Genomic DNA, 15,170 nt, shown 5'->3' on the forward strand with positions numbered 1-15,170 from the left:
TCAATTCTCACCACTGCCTCAGCTTTCAGCACACCCTTGGCCAGCTGAACTCACACAAACCATTTCAATTCTCCTCTGGTTTCCTACTTTCCATTGAGACTCTGCTGTGTGTAAGCAGGATCCTAGATCTGTATCTAGTCAGTGCCTGCACCTCCCCTGCACTCCCATCTTATTTGCACTCACCCACGTGAAACAGAAGAGGAAGGGGTGAAAGAATAGTTCAAGGGCCTTCTAAGAAAACTGCATGGCTTAATTAAAGACCTTTTAAATGCATCTTATTAACCTCAGCAACTGCTACTGGTTGTTCAGACCTCCCCCTCTCTAGAGGAAAAAAAGAAATATTGAACAAGTAAAACCAAACCATTATTCACTTGGCAGATTACTGTACACAAACAGCCTTTCAAGTTGTTACATTAAAGTAAACACAGCTTATATCAATATCATCTGTACTTTTCCGTCATTAGGCTGCGAGGGAGGAGATGGCCCATTTTCAAGGAAGCAATTTTTACAAAAGGAAACCATTAACTTGAAATTTAATCGATGAACAAAGGAACAGGGAAGTGAAGAAGAAATTGCCCAGAAGATGGGGTTGGGACACAGAAGAGAGCTTTCTTCACAATACCTTTTTTTATATGGCATTTCCATCACACTTTTTCACGGGGACAGGGGGTAAATTTTCAAACAGGATTTCAGTGTTTTCTCCTGCTATAGTTGAAAACAGGACCTTTTCTCCTACTTTCTACTGTTTTGACTAGCACAAATGACGGCCAGATCAGAAAGTTGCAGGAATAAGCACTGTTAAGGGAGCTGAGTGGAAACAGTACTGAACACAGGACCCTTGGCTGAGACACCATGAGCTCCATACGTGTCTCTTTACAACGAAGTACAGCACAGACACCAAAGTCAGTTCTAGCTAAGAACTGAAACCACTGTATTTGGCCAATGTTCAGCCTAAAGAACAGAATGTCAACTAAATGCTCATTAGATTTAAAAATTAACCCAGACTGCACCTGGCTTTATAAGCATTACAGGATGGGGGGTTCTGTGTGTGTATGGTTGTTCTCTTTGATTTGGGGTGTTTTGGTAGGGTTTGTTTAATATGCACAGCTCCTCAGTTTTCACAAGAAATTCTCTCAGAAGTTGTTCAAATTGCAAAACAACATCAGGACACACCAATACAGTTGCCAAACCAGATCCCAGGAAGGTTTTGGTTGCAATTACCAGATTGTGCAATAATTACAAACTGCTTTCATTTATTCAAGAATTACAGAGAGGAGGTTCTGGCTGTGAAACACAGTGCTACATTACATCAGCTGTCTATATTGCAAGAGGAAGAAACAGCAATAGGAACATAAATGCTGTCTGTTACTCCAAACATGCAGCAAAAAAGGATGTGTAATGCAAGAAACCTATTTATTGTTGGTCAGTTCATCCAGTTTACTTAACTGACTTGGAAAGTAAACACCCTTTCCAAATCATTAAGAACCAGACCAATTCACATGTTTAAGTAATGGAAGACCCAGCTTGGGAGCCAAGTTTTAATGTTATCAATTTCTGCAGACTGGCAATTTTATCCATCTGTTTTTCTCCACTGTGGTCCTACATGTGCAGAGCTGTGCTGTCAGTGCACCATGGCACCAAACAACAGCAATACTCTTCAGTGACATGCTCAGGTAGGTACAGAAAGTCCACTTGGGGGCTGGCTCACTTGGAACCAAAACCAAGGCTGAAGTCATCCCACCAGCCCAATGAGTTTGGAACGGTTTGGAAGGAGGAGGGAACAACAGCAAACAGTTTTAGGCATCTTCAGAGGGAAATTCTAGACGGAAGCTGCTAATGTTTTTTCTTCTCCCATCCTTGGCTAAACTCTTCATTTTTATTACAAGTAAATAGAGAGCTGCAAGGGAAAGCTTTGTGCCACTTAATTCACTAAATGACCAAGCCTTTTTTCATATGTAAAACACCGAGTTACTGAATTTTCCCAGCCAATTTAGGAAGTTATTTAGGTCTATTGTTCTCAATTCCTCATCATACAAGTCAACTTCTGCACTGGCAGAAGTACCCCAGGTCTCTGAATAACAGATCTCATTATTACAGTGCTTCTAAAAGCAGATTAGACCTTCTCAAAGAGCAGCACATGATTTTACCCTCTCCCCAATATGGGTGGTTACAGAGAATTTTTCTGTGGTCTAGGACTAGTAGTTTTTTTACCCCTGTAGTGCATTACACAGAACCAGGCATTCCCTCTATGAAGGACCACAAATCCAGCTAAGCAAAGAGAGCCTATTATTAGCTTGCTGAAGCCAGTCCATGTAAAATGGATAGGGGTTTGCAAACAGATAAAGATCACCTACAGTGTTCCAAAACCTCAGCAAAGTGATCATATTCCCTTTAAATATTAAGGCACTTGTTCATCTTGCTTCCAGAATGAAAGTTCCAGAATACCATGCATTAAATCAGAATCCCAAAATCAAGCCAATGACCAATTAAAAGTTAACTGCTGGATAAAGCTGACCACTCTGCTGCAAGGGAGCTGCAGGATCTCAGCAAAGAAGGGAGACACTGGTCGAAAAGGGCTCTTTGGCTAACACAGCTTACACCCACCATCCCATAGCCATCCTCCCAGAAGCCATATGCCAGAAAAAGCAGCCTTCTTCACCAGTATCACAGAGCTCACACTCGGGCCAACATGGTTATCTCACCTCTGCAGTGCACTTGCTGCTTTTCAGCTGTGCCAGCACTTTCACACTAAAGAAGGCCTGCAGTGACAGACAGACAGACAGACACACATGGCAGCTCCCAGGTAGTGGCAATTCTAAGGGAGTCTTCTACAAATCCAAGCAAAGCTCCCTGCTCTGCAGCACAGAGGGACAGGCCAGGCTCTTTTTCTGTTAGCATGTGTTATTTTAGTAAAGCTAAGAAGAAATAGGTCTCTAGACTGACAGCCTGTTCTCAGCAGAGCCACGGGTTTACTGACATCAGGAAAACAACTTTTCCTAGAACAGCTCGTTCTGCCGAGGGCTGTGGGGACAGGAAAAAGAGAAGCATGTCACCAAAGCACTTCTAAACTGCCAGAATATTCCCTGCCTTCAGATTAGGATGATTTTTCCAAAATAGCCTACGGGGGGAGAGGAGTATTGAGAAATAGCTGCATACCAGTTACGAGGGAGAGTTTCTGAGCTGTGCTTGAAAAGATTAATTATGCCAGTAATATCTTTTTAAGCAAAACCTTACAAACTGCAGAAGAACAAAAAACCCAAAAGCAATTTCTTATCACGTCTCCAATTCTCCAGAGACATAAATATCCATTAACTGCTCCACATTTTAATAATTCCTTTCCATTTCAGATGCAAGCAGACACCTGCATTTCAAAATGCAGTGCCCAGAGCCCAGCTCAGGGAGGAGGCACGTGCACTGGAGCTTCTCACACACCTCACATGCACACACCACCTGCTAAACCCCGTGCCATGAAGGAGCTGATCACACACTGCTGAATACCTCACTTGTTGATTACAGCTTATACACTATCCTAGGAAGCAAAGATATATAGAATAAAAATACTACCATATGCTCAAGAATTTCCTCTTTTGTTTCTTTTTAAAATACTTCTTACCCATGTTTTGGTTGAATTGGTGATAGAGATGTTTTTGTTGTTTGTTATTCTTTGATGTTTTTGGGGTTGGTTTTTGTTGCTTCTTTTTTTATTTGCAAGGACAAAAATTAAACCCACAGTTCTTGCAGTTCTGAAAATGAGTTTTGCTGTTGTCTCTGAGGTTAACCATTAACAATTTGCTTGTTGAACTTTCTCTAAAAATTACAGCAGGGACATTATTTCTCTTAACCTGATGTAACATTGCAAAAACAACAGTAAAGGAAAACTTTAGTTTGCTAGAGCAATAAACACTCCGAACAACTGAAAATGACAATTCTACAAACAATATCTAAGCCTAAACTAATCCAGAAGACAAACAGGAATAATCCAGAAGACAAATCTTCCTGAAGCATTTGTGATGAAGGCTGCCTAATCAAGTGTGCCTAGATACCTCAGCTTGACAATTCTGAAGCATTAACAGGAACAGAGCAACTTCTCAAATGCAGTTTTGTGCCCACACATCTGCTCTTTCTCCCTGTTTGTCACCTCCCCCTTCCTACACAAGGATAGGGCAGCAAAAGAAATGCACTTTTTAAAAAGCCATGCAGTTCAATAAGGTGATCAACAACTTCTGCACCTCAGCAGCAAAAGAGCTGAGCTGGGGGCTGGCTCTGCACACAGCAGCCAACACAGCTAGAGGGAAGATGGGCTACAAGAATTCTACCTTTCACCACTTTCCACAGCTGCTTGATTCTGTACTGATAGAGAATTCAACTTCACTTCCCTGAATTGTCTATGCATAGGCAACTGTGGAAAATCTTCTCCTAGCACACACAGCAGCTCTTGTCTGCTCTCCACAAAAGCATTCTGGTGGAGAGGCAGCTCTATCTTAATCTACTATGGGAACACCTCACTTGGGAGTGATAATTGCCCCAGCCAGTCCCACACTCTTTTTTATCACAGACACAGATGAGCTGCAGCAGCCAAAAATGGCAAAACATAAAATAGCCAGTACATTTTCCACTATAACATACCACAGGGGGAAAAAAAGCTCCAGACTGTGTTCAACAAAACAGAAAAAGTACTTTCTCTATTTTTTTGAGGCTCATGCATCTCTGCAGTAAGTCTTTTGTCATGCCAGGTAAGCAAACTCTGCACTCCCAACCATCCAGCACCAAAGCCAGTCCCCAGGATGACACCCTGCACTCTGTGGAGAGCTCTTCCTCACTTCACTGCCCTCTATCTCATGGAAAACAATGTCATTGTAGCATTCCCACTTAACTTTAAGGAGACACCTTTTCTATTCTATTTTAAAGGCATTTAAAAGCTTCATGTATCATTCACTATGGTTCCTCTTAGAAGAAAAGTGCTGAGGAGAATTTATGCACCTCATTAAAAGCTTGTTTCGTGCTCTTCATGCTGCATCTTGCAGTTGTACTAGCAAATGATTTTCTCATAAATAGCTGTGAGAAGAGGCCTCTCTTTGTAACACAGATTCAGACACGGGAAAATTACATGACCTAAGGAAACATTCCCTTGTATGCTCAAGTATGCCATGACAAATATACTTCAAAGTTTTCAATGGCCCATCGCAAATTGGAATACCCACTGCTAAAATACCAAACCAACCTGAAAAATCCACTTCCCTGCGAGCATCTTTGTCTTCTGTGTGGGAGCACTGCAGCTGCAGGTCTGCCTCAGAGCAACTCCATGCTCAGAAAGCCCAGGCATAAGGAACTGCAAACTGAAAACCCCCAGCAGCCCACAGAACATGCCATAGATCATTCAGACATCTGGTTCTGGAGAAAACAGGTCTGTATTTCTAGGCAGGGCTAGTAGCAAGCAAAACCAACAGGGTTTCATGGGATGTTTTAGCTTTCAATAGATGAGTAAACTCCAACAAGATATTGTTTCAGCCCTTCTTGACTTCCATCCTTGACTGGAACCCAGCACCACCAACATTTGCCTGTATCAACAGGACCCACGAAACAAACAAGTTAAGAAAAGTGTCTTTACATCTGGCCTGGAATGCTGTGAAATGACAAGGAATGAGCTAAAGCTGCATCACTCAATGTAGCTTCTCCTCAGGGAAAAGCCTCAGCACTACTCCCTTCAGAATTTACTGTTTTAAATACAGATAAAGCCACATTTTATTTCTGCAAAGGATCACCTTTTTTTTCCTACCAGAACGGGCAGTACAGTCTCCTCTCAAGACGCTTCTGGGTTTAGCTGGTACAACTTGGCTTTAGGGGGCAGAAACAGAGGGTTTCCGAGGCTGCTGTCCATCATTACCCTTCCCTGCAGGGCTGGCTCAGGAGAAAGAGCAGTATGAGCCCAGCAGGGATGACAGCACAACACTCAGGTTTCATGTTGCTCTGACTGTGTACTGTATTCACTTATGTACGAAGATCTGGAAAACACATTCGTTCTGCACACCCGAAATGATGCTAACCATGACCACACTGAAAAGCAAGTTATATATAAGACAACCCAAAACTCTTAGCATCCAAAACAACAAAGTATTTTGTTTATCCTCTTACTGTAAACAAGTGTAACTGACAGCTTCTACAGACAATTTAAAATTACCACAAGCAGCCTGAGAAAAGCAGCCTGCAACATAAAAAAAAAGAGGCAGATATTCATCTACAGGTCCTCAGCTTGCAATTGCTGCAGCAGAGCAGGTATTTTAATGAAGAAAGAAGCAGAAATTAGATGGGCTCCGTCAGTCTGTCCCACACTCCTCCCAAGGGTCCTGCCATATTCCCAGAGCATCTGAATGGCACATGATGAACATCACACTACAGCTGACAAGACACTAAATTTGTCCTTATTCAGATCAGTTCTGCTCCTGCTCACAAGTTGCTGAACATACCATAAAAGCCTGACACAAACCCTGTTGCCTGGGGACACCACAGGCATCAGATCATCTGTGCACTCCAGAAGCAAGCACATAGAAAGCTACAGCTGCAAACCCACGGCTCAGCGAGCAACTTAAAAAACCTCCACAACGCCACATTATACACAAAAAAACCCCGTTAACTGGAGGATGGTTTCTCCACCTAATAGCTCCAGATGTAAGGTGCTTGCAGCAGCTAGTGGGAGAAGCTGATCATTCTCAAACAGCTGAAACCAAACCATGCCCAACTTGCCCGGCAAGCATTTCTTAAGATCAGGACTTTAAAGAATGCTGTGGCCTCAATTAGCACATCAGTTCCTCAGTTATCACCACTACAGTTTTTAAAATGCTAAGGAGCAGCAACAGGTAGGTTTCATCCCCTTGTTTTCCCTATCTTTCCACCCTTCAAAACTGTGAAGCCCAGATGCCAGGTGAGCTGCTGAGGATCACAGCGCTGAAGCTGAAGAAAGGATGCTGGATTTCTTGTTTCCAAACAAGCATCCTCCCCTATGTCACATCACTTTCACTAGCTAAAGCAAACAGCATGTGAGAAATAGAAAACGTGAGCAGATGGAGGAGCGCCTGAAGGCCTTGTACACAGTGATACACAAACCACTAGTGAGCTCAGTATCACACCACCTCATCAGTAATTTACTGAGCTTGCAAAAATTGCCTGTATTTTTTTGCAAAGCACAAATAAACACAGAAAGCTCACCCATTTCTTTTGTCAGCTACCTTGCAGAGTAAACCCTCTGACATGTTTTGGTGAAACGAATTCTGGAGACATGTGGCTTCTCAGTCCCATGCAGCAGAGTTCTAATTATTTATTGTGAATATTAACTTATCTTTTACTACTGAATAAAAGCTTCTACACACCCACAAAGCACAATTTTTTAAAATGGGATGGATACCCCTGCAGATCTATGCCACTGAAAGGGAAACATCACAGGCCTTCTGGCAAATGCAACCTCTCCTACAGACTCATTTCTGCTGCTCACAGGCACTCCTACTCTCTTTAAATGTCTTAAGCAACAATCAGAGATCTTAACACTGATCTTCAGGCGTACAGAGTAACCTCTGTACTTGCTGTGCTGAAATGCTCTGACACAGTTTTACAGCTTGAGCACCTCACAGCATCCTGACAAAAGCAAAAGCCAACACACAGGACGGAGAAGGAAGGAGGGTGCAGAATGGCAGGTGCATGTCTTGTCCCCATGTCTGTCTCAAATGGCAGGTGTGGGGCACAGTCCTTTCACCTGCCCTGCAGAATTCAGCCCTTGGACCGTTTTCCTGCCTTCAGCCTGAGCCTCTCAGCCTGTAACACCTGATTTTGTGTGCCGTTCACCTTACGGGTCAGGGATGTGGCTCACTGGCCCCAGCACCACTCTGCCCTTTCTTGGCCAGCTGGCTGAAGCTGGGGGCTACTGCTGGGACACGGCTCCCTCGTGGCCTCCTGCCACCCAGCAGAATGGCTGTGCGACCTCTGAGACACCAGGCATGTCCCTGGCCTTGGAGACAAGCCAAGCTCCAGGGCCAGCCAGCATCCCTAGGATTTATGCTGCATCCAGCATGCGGTCCTATTACAGCAGCGCTGATAATGCAGGCCAGTAAATCATGCAAAGGGATGATACAAAGGGAAAAAAATTATGTTAGAAACTCAATCTTTACCTTTTTGTTAAGTACTCTTTATGCAAAATACTCCCAGTATTGGGAGAGTAGGCCATGGAAGCTGGAGAAGAGCTCAGCTGTTAACCAAGCAATCAATCTTCCCCTGCTTCTTCCCCAAACCGCAGGGCTCTGTGCTTCTCCAGTTTGTAATTTAAAGCCAGCTCTTGGCTTCAAACCTGCAGAAAAGCACCACTGTGAAAATGCACCGTGAGTGCCAAACTTATGTGTAGGATACACCACCATTTTTTTTCCCTGACTGCAGGAAAGGGGAGCAGGGTGGCTGTTTGGTGTGGGACTAAAGAGCAAAAAGGAATTTCTCTCTTTGGCATTTCTGAAATGCCCATTAAGGCATCGTAAACGCTAAAAGGCACTTAACAGGTACCTTAAATAGCGCTGCTCCATCAAGTACTACTGCTTAAGAAAAGCTGCCTCCCCCATGCTGAGTGCGAAATTAACTTCAGGCAGGACGCTCCCACCTCCCCCGAGAGCAGGCAAAACGCTGCTCCTCTAAAACCACAGCCGAGAAGTATTTACCCAAGATCGGCGCTTTCGCTGGAATATTGCTCACCGACGGCAACTAAGTAACTCATTTCCGTCCCCTTCCCTGCTGTAACCATGTTCTCTCCCCGCAGCCACCCGGCAGACACAACCTGCAGCCCGGCCGAGCGGAGCCGCTCTGTCCCGCTGGAAGCGGGGCTGCCAGCCGGGACAGAGCCCTCACTGGGGCTGGCACGGCCCCACGGAGACCAACACAAGGCTGCAGGGGACAAGGGAATCAGTCTCAAAGAGCTTCTAAACAGACGAGCCCACGGGGGAGAAAAAGGAAATCAGTTTCAAGGCGTTTTTAACTTGTTGGACTGGGAGAGATTTGACGAGGAGTAATTAAGACTTTGTTTTTTCTGCTGGAAGAAAGTTTACGCTGGGAAGAGGGAGCGGGCACGGTGGTGAAGAAAACGAAAAGTCAAAACCTGCCGGGGGCTCGGGGCAAAGCCCCACATCCAGCCGAGCCCGGGCAGGAGCCGGGGCATCACAAACCCAGCTCTGAGCGAGATGCACCGGGCGCGACCGAAGTTATTTAGTGCCCTACCTCGACTGGGCAGCCATCGCGGGGTTATCCTGCCAAACGTCCTCTATCCATGAGCTCCGTCCGCAGCTGTCCCGGCTCTACCCCGCTGCCAAAGCCCGCGGGCCCATGTGCCGGCCGCCTCCCCGCCGGAGCCCGGTGCCGCCGCGCCGCGGCTCCCCCCGCCCGGGCGGCCGGCGCAGGGCTGGGGCTCGCTCATTTTGAGGCGGGGCCCGGCCCGGACCCCCGTGAGGCGCTGCCCGCGGCCAGCGGGGCCGAAGGGCCGGGGCCGGCTGCAGGAGCAGCCCCGGCCCGTCCCGCTCGGGCCGTGCCCTCCTGCGGCGTCTGCTTCAGCTATCTGCTGTTTTCTTTGGGGTCTTATTATTATTATCATCATTATTTGTATGGGGTGGGGTTGGGTTTAGAAGGACAGAATAAAGCGGCACGAATTTCTCAACGTGTCGGGAGTTTGCAGCTCTCCGAAAGGAGCGCACACCGGCCGCGGGCGCGCATCCCGCGCGGATGCTGAAGCCAGGGCTGGGATTGCAGGCCGGGAAAGCTTTGGGGAAAGGTTTGTGGTGCGCTGATGGAGCTGGTTATGCAACTTCTGCTGGGCTCTGGTCCTGGCCGCGGTTTGCAGACGTGCTCGGGAAGCAGCAATACCTGTCCTTTGCTCTGGGTGTTTCTTGGCACAATTATAGAAACAAACTGCTCCTGCAGCTGCCCTTAACTAGGAATTAACTAAGCGTTCAGCAGGCAAAAAACATTCATCCAAGATCCCTTCAACTTTTCTCTGCAACTGTGTGGTGCTAAGATTTCTACCGACACTGCAACAACATTACGTTCCTCCTACTTTTCTGGTTTAAAACACAGTTTGTGTCAAAGTGCTTGGCAGATACCGGGAGCAGAATTTGTACTTGATTGTTTTCTTATTCCAGAAAACCTTTATGGGAATCTTGAGTCTGAGCTATGTCCTCAAAGATTAAATAAAATTAATATCAGCTCTTTCAGGCAGAACAAAATATAAGAAAAAAAAATATTCTCTAGATTTTCCACAACAGCTGAGCTTTCTCCAGGAAGAAAAAATTGTTTGCTTTCACCCAAAGTTTCTAGCAGTCTTCTACCTGCCCCCCTTCAAAAGCACTTGTACATCTGACAAATCAGCGTTTCTCCAAAGAAAGCTCTCTGTCACAATATGTCCTGTCACCTGTTGACTCCTCCCTCCTGTTTGTTTCCAAAATCAGCTTTTCTCACCTGGTTCTATTCACTGATCAGGGAATGATCAGTGTCCTCTTTTTATTACATTGTCTTTGTAAGATGTATTGCAAATGAGGTAAAATGTCTCCCTTAAGTAAAATGCAAAAAAAAAAAATAAATAAAATAAAATAAGGTCTTTGTACTCTTCAGCTCATCATAAGCTCAGAAATGCACCACTGAGCTCTCTGTCTTAAAAACCTGTCCAGAAAGGCTTCCTACAGGTGATCATCATTCCAAAGCATATTTAAGCTGTATATAATATTTGAAGATCCATTCATATCTACCTATGCTTTGGATGAGAATGGAGTTCTCCAGAGGTGAAGCTTGTGATTTAAACACTTCACAGAAATGCAAATCCAACCAACAAACAAACAAAGGTGTGCAGGCAGCCTGGATGCCATTGTTACTTAATTCAGAACTCCAGAAAAGGCCAGACTACAACCTCAGGCATCAGTGGTAAAGCACAGGCTGTGGGTACATTATGTTTCTTTTATGTCCCCTCTCACCTGCTTATAGACCTACCTGTATCTGGACATGTTGACCAGAAGGATATTTCAACAGAAAAAAGAAAAAAGAAAAAGAAAAAAAAAAAAAAGACGCAGAAGTTTCAAGCATGAGGCAACATTATTTCTGGATAAGGATCTGGATACTGATACGTTGCCACAAAAATTACCTACATCATCTACAGGAGGGCCTGTAGAAGGAAGATGGGATCTCTTTGATCACCATTAACAGTGCTGGCCACACCCAGGTGTTGGTTCAGGAAGGGGGATTCAGCATCCCTTAACTCCACAAAAAAATGGAACATGACACTATCCTAACAAAGGTATGATAATTCATTAAGTTTGTGGGACAAATGCCAGAAGCTCGTGGCGTTGTGAAACAATTAATCAAGCATGGAGTACCAATGAAGAAGGAACACATAGCAAGCAATAGTAAAATCATTAGAATAAAGACATGGTCAGTGAGCTTTCCTGAAATACATTTGCTGTAGAGTAAAACATGTTATTTGTTTATACACAGAAATAGGTCAAATTCATGCCCTTACCACGCTGTTCAAAACACCTCATTGCACCGCACTGCATCAGGTTTTTAACCAGACACACCCCTTTACCTCCGCTCCCCTTTAATTACCGTGTGCTCTCCCGGCTCTGCTGACAAGAAATCCATCTTACCGCTGCCATTTATCGCCACGGATGAGCCCCTCACATTCGGCGGTGAAAAGGGTCCAGTGGATATTGTGTTTCCCAGCCTGAGGGAGCCGTGGGTGGCCTTTCATTTGCAAAGGACACTTCTGCAGCGGGTCAGGAGGCAAGGGCTGTGCTCCACAAAGGCTCTGCCGCCCCAGCCCGGGGGAACAATCCCTGACCCCTGAGCCCCTCTGGCTGTCAGCGCCCTTCTGCCTTGCATCTCCCTGCTGCCTTACAGAGAGCCAGAGGCTGCACACCTGCGGAGTTGCTGGTGTTCTGGCAATCCCAAACCCTACTCGAACCTGCCTTGATTCTCTTGTGTCTTTCCCCAGCAGTAGGCAAGGAGCCAGCCACACTACAGATGTGTGTGTTGGTGCTGTAAAGCAAGGGCTACAGCCCTAATACACAGAGTTGCAAGAGTTCCGCATTTGGAGGGGTTTGTTAATCTCATCCTCAAACTTCTGCCTCCAAAGTTGAGTTGGAAAGTGAGCAAAACTCAGAAACCCAACCAGGCAAGCACATACGAAAACCAGTTCAACAAGGTAAATGGAGCTGTGAGAAATGATGAGTCTGAAGAAGGCTGAGGCAGCAAAACTCTCTGTTAACCCTGATTCAGCAAAGCACTTCCCTCCAGACTTGTTTTATTGCATCTCCTTAACCTTAGCACTTTCCAGAACCAAAGCTGACTGCCAGGAGCACATCCTCGCTGGGCAAATCCTGGAAAGCACTTGCATTTCACTGGGTCTGATCCACACGATGCAGCTACACTGAGGTTAGAGGAGCTGCAGGGCAAAGGAAAGAAACAGCTGAGTACAACACTGAAAAAATGGGCAGGGAACAATACAACCAAAAGGATATGTTGACTTTAAGAAAGGAGACTAACTTGGGTACAGTCTGTTATGCAAGTAATTGCTCTACAGATGTTAGGAATCAAACTTTTCTGAGAAGTGAGGAAAACAAGCCTTTATCTTTCAATATCTAAATTGAATAAAGCAGATTTTTAAAATAAACCACTTTCTTGCAGGCACCAGACTCTAATAGAGGCTACGCCCTACTAGCTTTTGGCAGCCAACAGGAGCAATTTCTATCAGCTTACTTGGCATTACTCACTTATCACTCAGAATGCCTTAAAATATTCCATAAAGCCTATGAACTTTGACAACTTAAGGTTCCTTCCTTGCAGACGTATTGCCAAAAAAAAAAAAAAAAAAAGAAAAAAGATAGATGTACTTTGGAGAGTGATAGCAGGTGGTATAAGTGTAGAGCACATTGGCAGCTGTTAGGATCTAAATGAGAAACAAATGGAAACTGCATAAAAATTATCTTTGGGAGGGTTGGGCAGGGACAGAATAATAAATTTTGCAAGTTATATGTGTGTAAAACCCTCATTGTCCAAACTTCCAAAGAATGTTCCTGCAAGCACAGTACCCTAAGCACTACATCTGCATGAGGGTCCCACTGAGACCCAGTGTCCAGCACTGATAATTTCTCAACAGATTCAAGTTACAAAAGGCATCAATTGTTTGGTAAAGGACAGCATGTTAGATTTAAACTTCCTTAACTCAGTGGTTATACTTCTTGCAATGAAGGGGGGGATTATTTTGTTTAAACAATCTCAACATTTGTCACAGCACCTGGGAAGCAAAGATTTCAACAAATTAATTATTAGTTATTAGTTATTGCCAGTGTTCTGCATGTCTGTGAATTCCACTATGAAGGATCAGTTTGGATCAGCTTCTCTAGAAGAGAAAAAGCAGATATTCAACGTCTCTTTTACACAAGAGCAGCATTGTACACAACAGATGCCACCCAAGCTTTGCTTCAACAGCCAAAAAGGCCAATGTAAAATGCTTTCTTGGAGTCAACAGTGGGAAAAACCAAAAGTCAAACAAGCAAACGTGAAAAATCTTCATTTTCCAAAGCAGCAAGTCATTCCAGTAATTGCTACAGTGAACAAAAAATTATATCCAAACATTTATTTCCTCCTTCAATGTGTCCCTGTGGGTGCACACTCTGCATTTAGGTTTGAGTGTGTTATATCTGAAATCTCCATTTTAAATTAACCCTCCAAAACAATTTTGTACTGCAAAATTAAAATACAGCATACTCGCCCCCAACACTCCCACAGAGATTTTCAGAGTTGTGGGAATCCCTAGGTTCTCCCTAGCATTTTAAAATCGTCATTCAGTTATGATTATGTTCAGTGAAATACTATACAACAGGAAGGTTAGATGAAACCTAAAGAACAGATTGCTTACCTGAGGGCAGCAAATAATTTGAATTTTTGATGTGTATTAGGTTGACAGCTTTTTCCACACACAATTCCCAATACTGATAGGCTGAGGCACAACCTCTGCATCAAACACACAGCTCCAGAAGCTGAGTTCAGGAAAAGCTTGTAAATGCTGGCAATTCTCCTGTAAACACTCCTTTTGGTTTCAGAGATGAAACTTGTGATTTAAACACCTCACAGAAATGCAAATCCAACCAAAAAACAAGCTAAGGTGTGCAGGCAGCCATTGCTAATGAATTCTGAACTCCTGGAAAGACCAGACTACTAACATCAGGCATCAGTGGTAAAGATGGTGAAGTGGTAAAGACCTCTTAGAGCCACACACACTCATCAGTAGATCATAACAAATGTTTGCAGAATTTTGCCTTAATTGTCAAGAAACAACAAAACAGATTTATAATCACCTGTCTAGAACTGCGAGGTAGTGGAAGCTGCCATGTGATGTTTGCTCTCATGGCAGGTTTTTCAAAGGACCAGCAGCTGCAAAGCCAGCATCTCTGCTGAGCTCTTCAGCATTCCCCACAGGGAACCCAACTGCAACTGGATGAGGGACACTGGCTCGAGATCTTCAGGGACATGCTATGCAGAGAGCCTGGAATGTCCAACTGGCAGTCACTGGCACTGCTCCTAAACACACAGGACAAACATGTGGATCTTATGTAGCTAAGAAAGGGAGAACCAAGAGATCCATTTTTCCCTTCTCCCAGCAGTGATGCTGCATTTCAGGTCAGCTCCTAAAGAGAACTTCAGGCTTGGCCAAGAGCACAACAAACGAGGCTACTGCTACTGGCTCCAGGATGTTTTGCTTAAGTTTAAGAATAAATGTGCTGTTAGGGCCCTCCCTTTAGACAGCCAAATAGGCCTCCAATGAATGTCAACATTCATGAAAAGGGGAGAAGAGAAAAAATGAACATTAAAAAGACAGCTATAGATTAAAAGGCAGCACTGGATAAAAATTCAAAGCAATGTTCAGGAAGAAAGGAGGAATGAGAAGGGGAAGGATCTTGTAGCAATTAAGCTCCTTATGACACTGTAGGGGCAGTTCCACCGTGTAGGGTCCTCAGACACAGCTAAGTTTCAGCCACTACACAGTTGGCACCATTTTGGCTCATCACAGTAAATACTAAAAAAAAAATCCCCTTGCTTTGGTCCATGCAAAGGGGCTGAACTCCCTCCTACAATGCTCTTCACTCACAATGTCCACCACCTAT

At 44.5% G+C, this 15,170-nt stretch overlaps 1 protein-coding gene across 2 annotated transcripts in view; it reads right to left on the reverse strand.

Moving 5' to 3' along the window:
- Positions 1-9,438, reverse strand: part of AFF1 (AF4/FMR2 family member 1) — a 67,200-nt gene extending 57,762 nt beyond the window's left edge. Inside the window, exons 1-2 of one of the 2 annotated variants that reach the window (XM_039710366.1) lie at positions 9,244-9,438; positions 8,157-8,332 (exon numbers count right to left, since the gene is read on the reverse strand). In XM_039710366.1, the coding sequence (XP_039566300.1) occupies positions 8,157-8,212 (56 nt within the window). In that variant the 5' untranslated portion in view covers positions 8,213-8,332; positions 9,244-9,438. The remainder of the gene's footprint in view (positions 1-8,156; positions 8,333-9,243) is intronic. The other variant, XM_039710367.1, reaches the window with a different exon arrangement.
- Between the last annotated feature and the right edge of the window lie 5,732 nt (positions 9,439-15,170).

This window comes from Passer montanus, unplaced genomic scaffold, assembly GCF_014805655.1.
Source record: "Passer montanus isolate IOZ18808 unplaced genomic scaffold, ASM1480565v1 scaffold23, whole genome shotgun sequence".
NCBI classification, from domain to species: domain Eukaryota; kingdom Metazoa; phylum Chordata; class Aves; order Passeriformes; family Passeridae; genus Passer; species Passer montanus.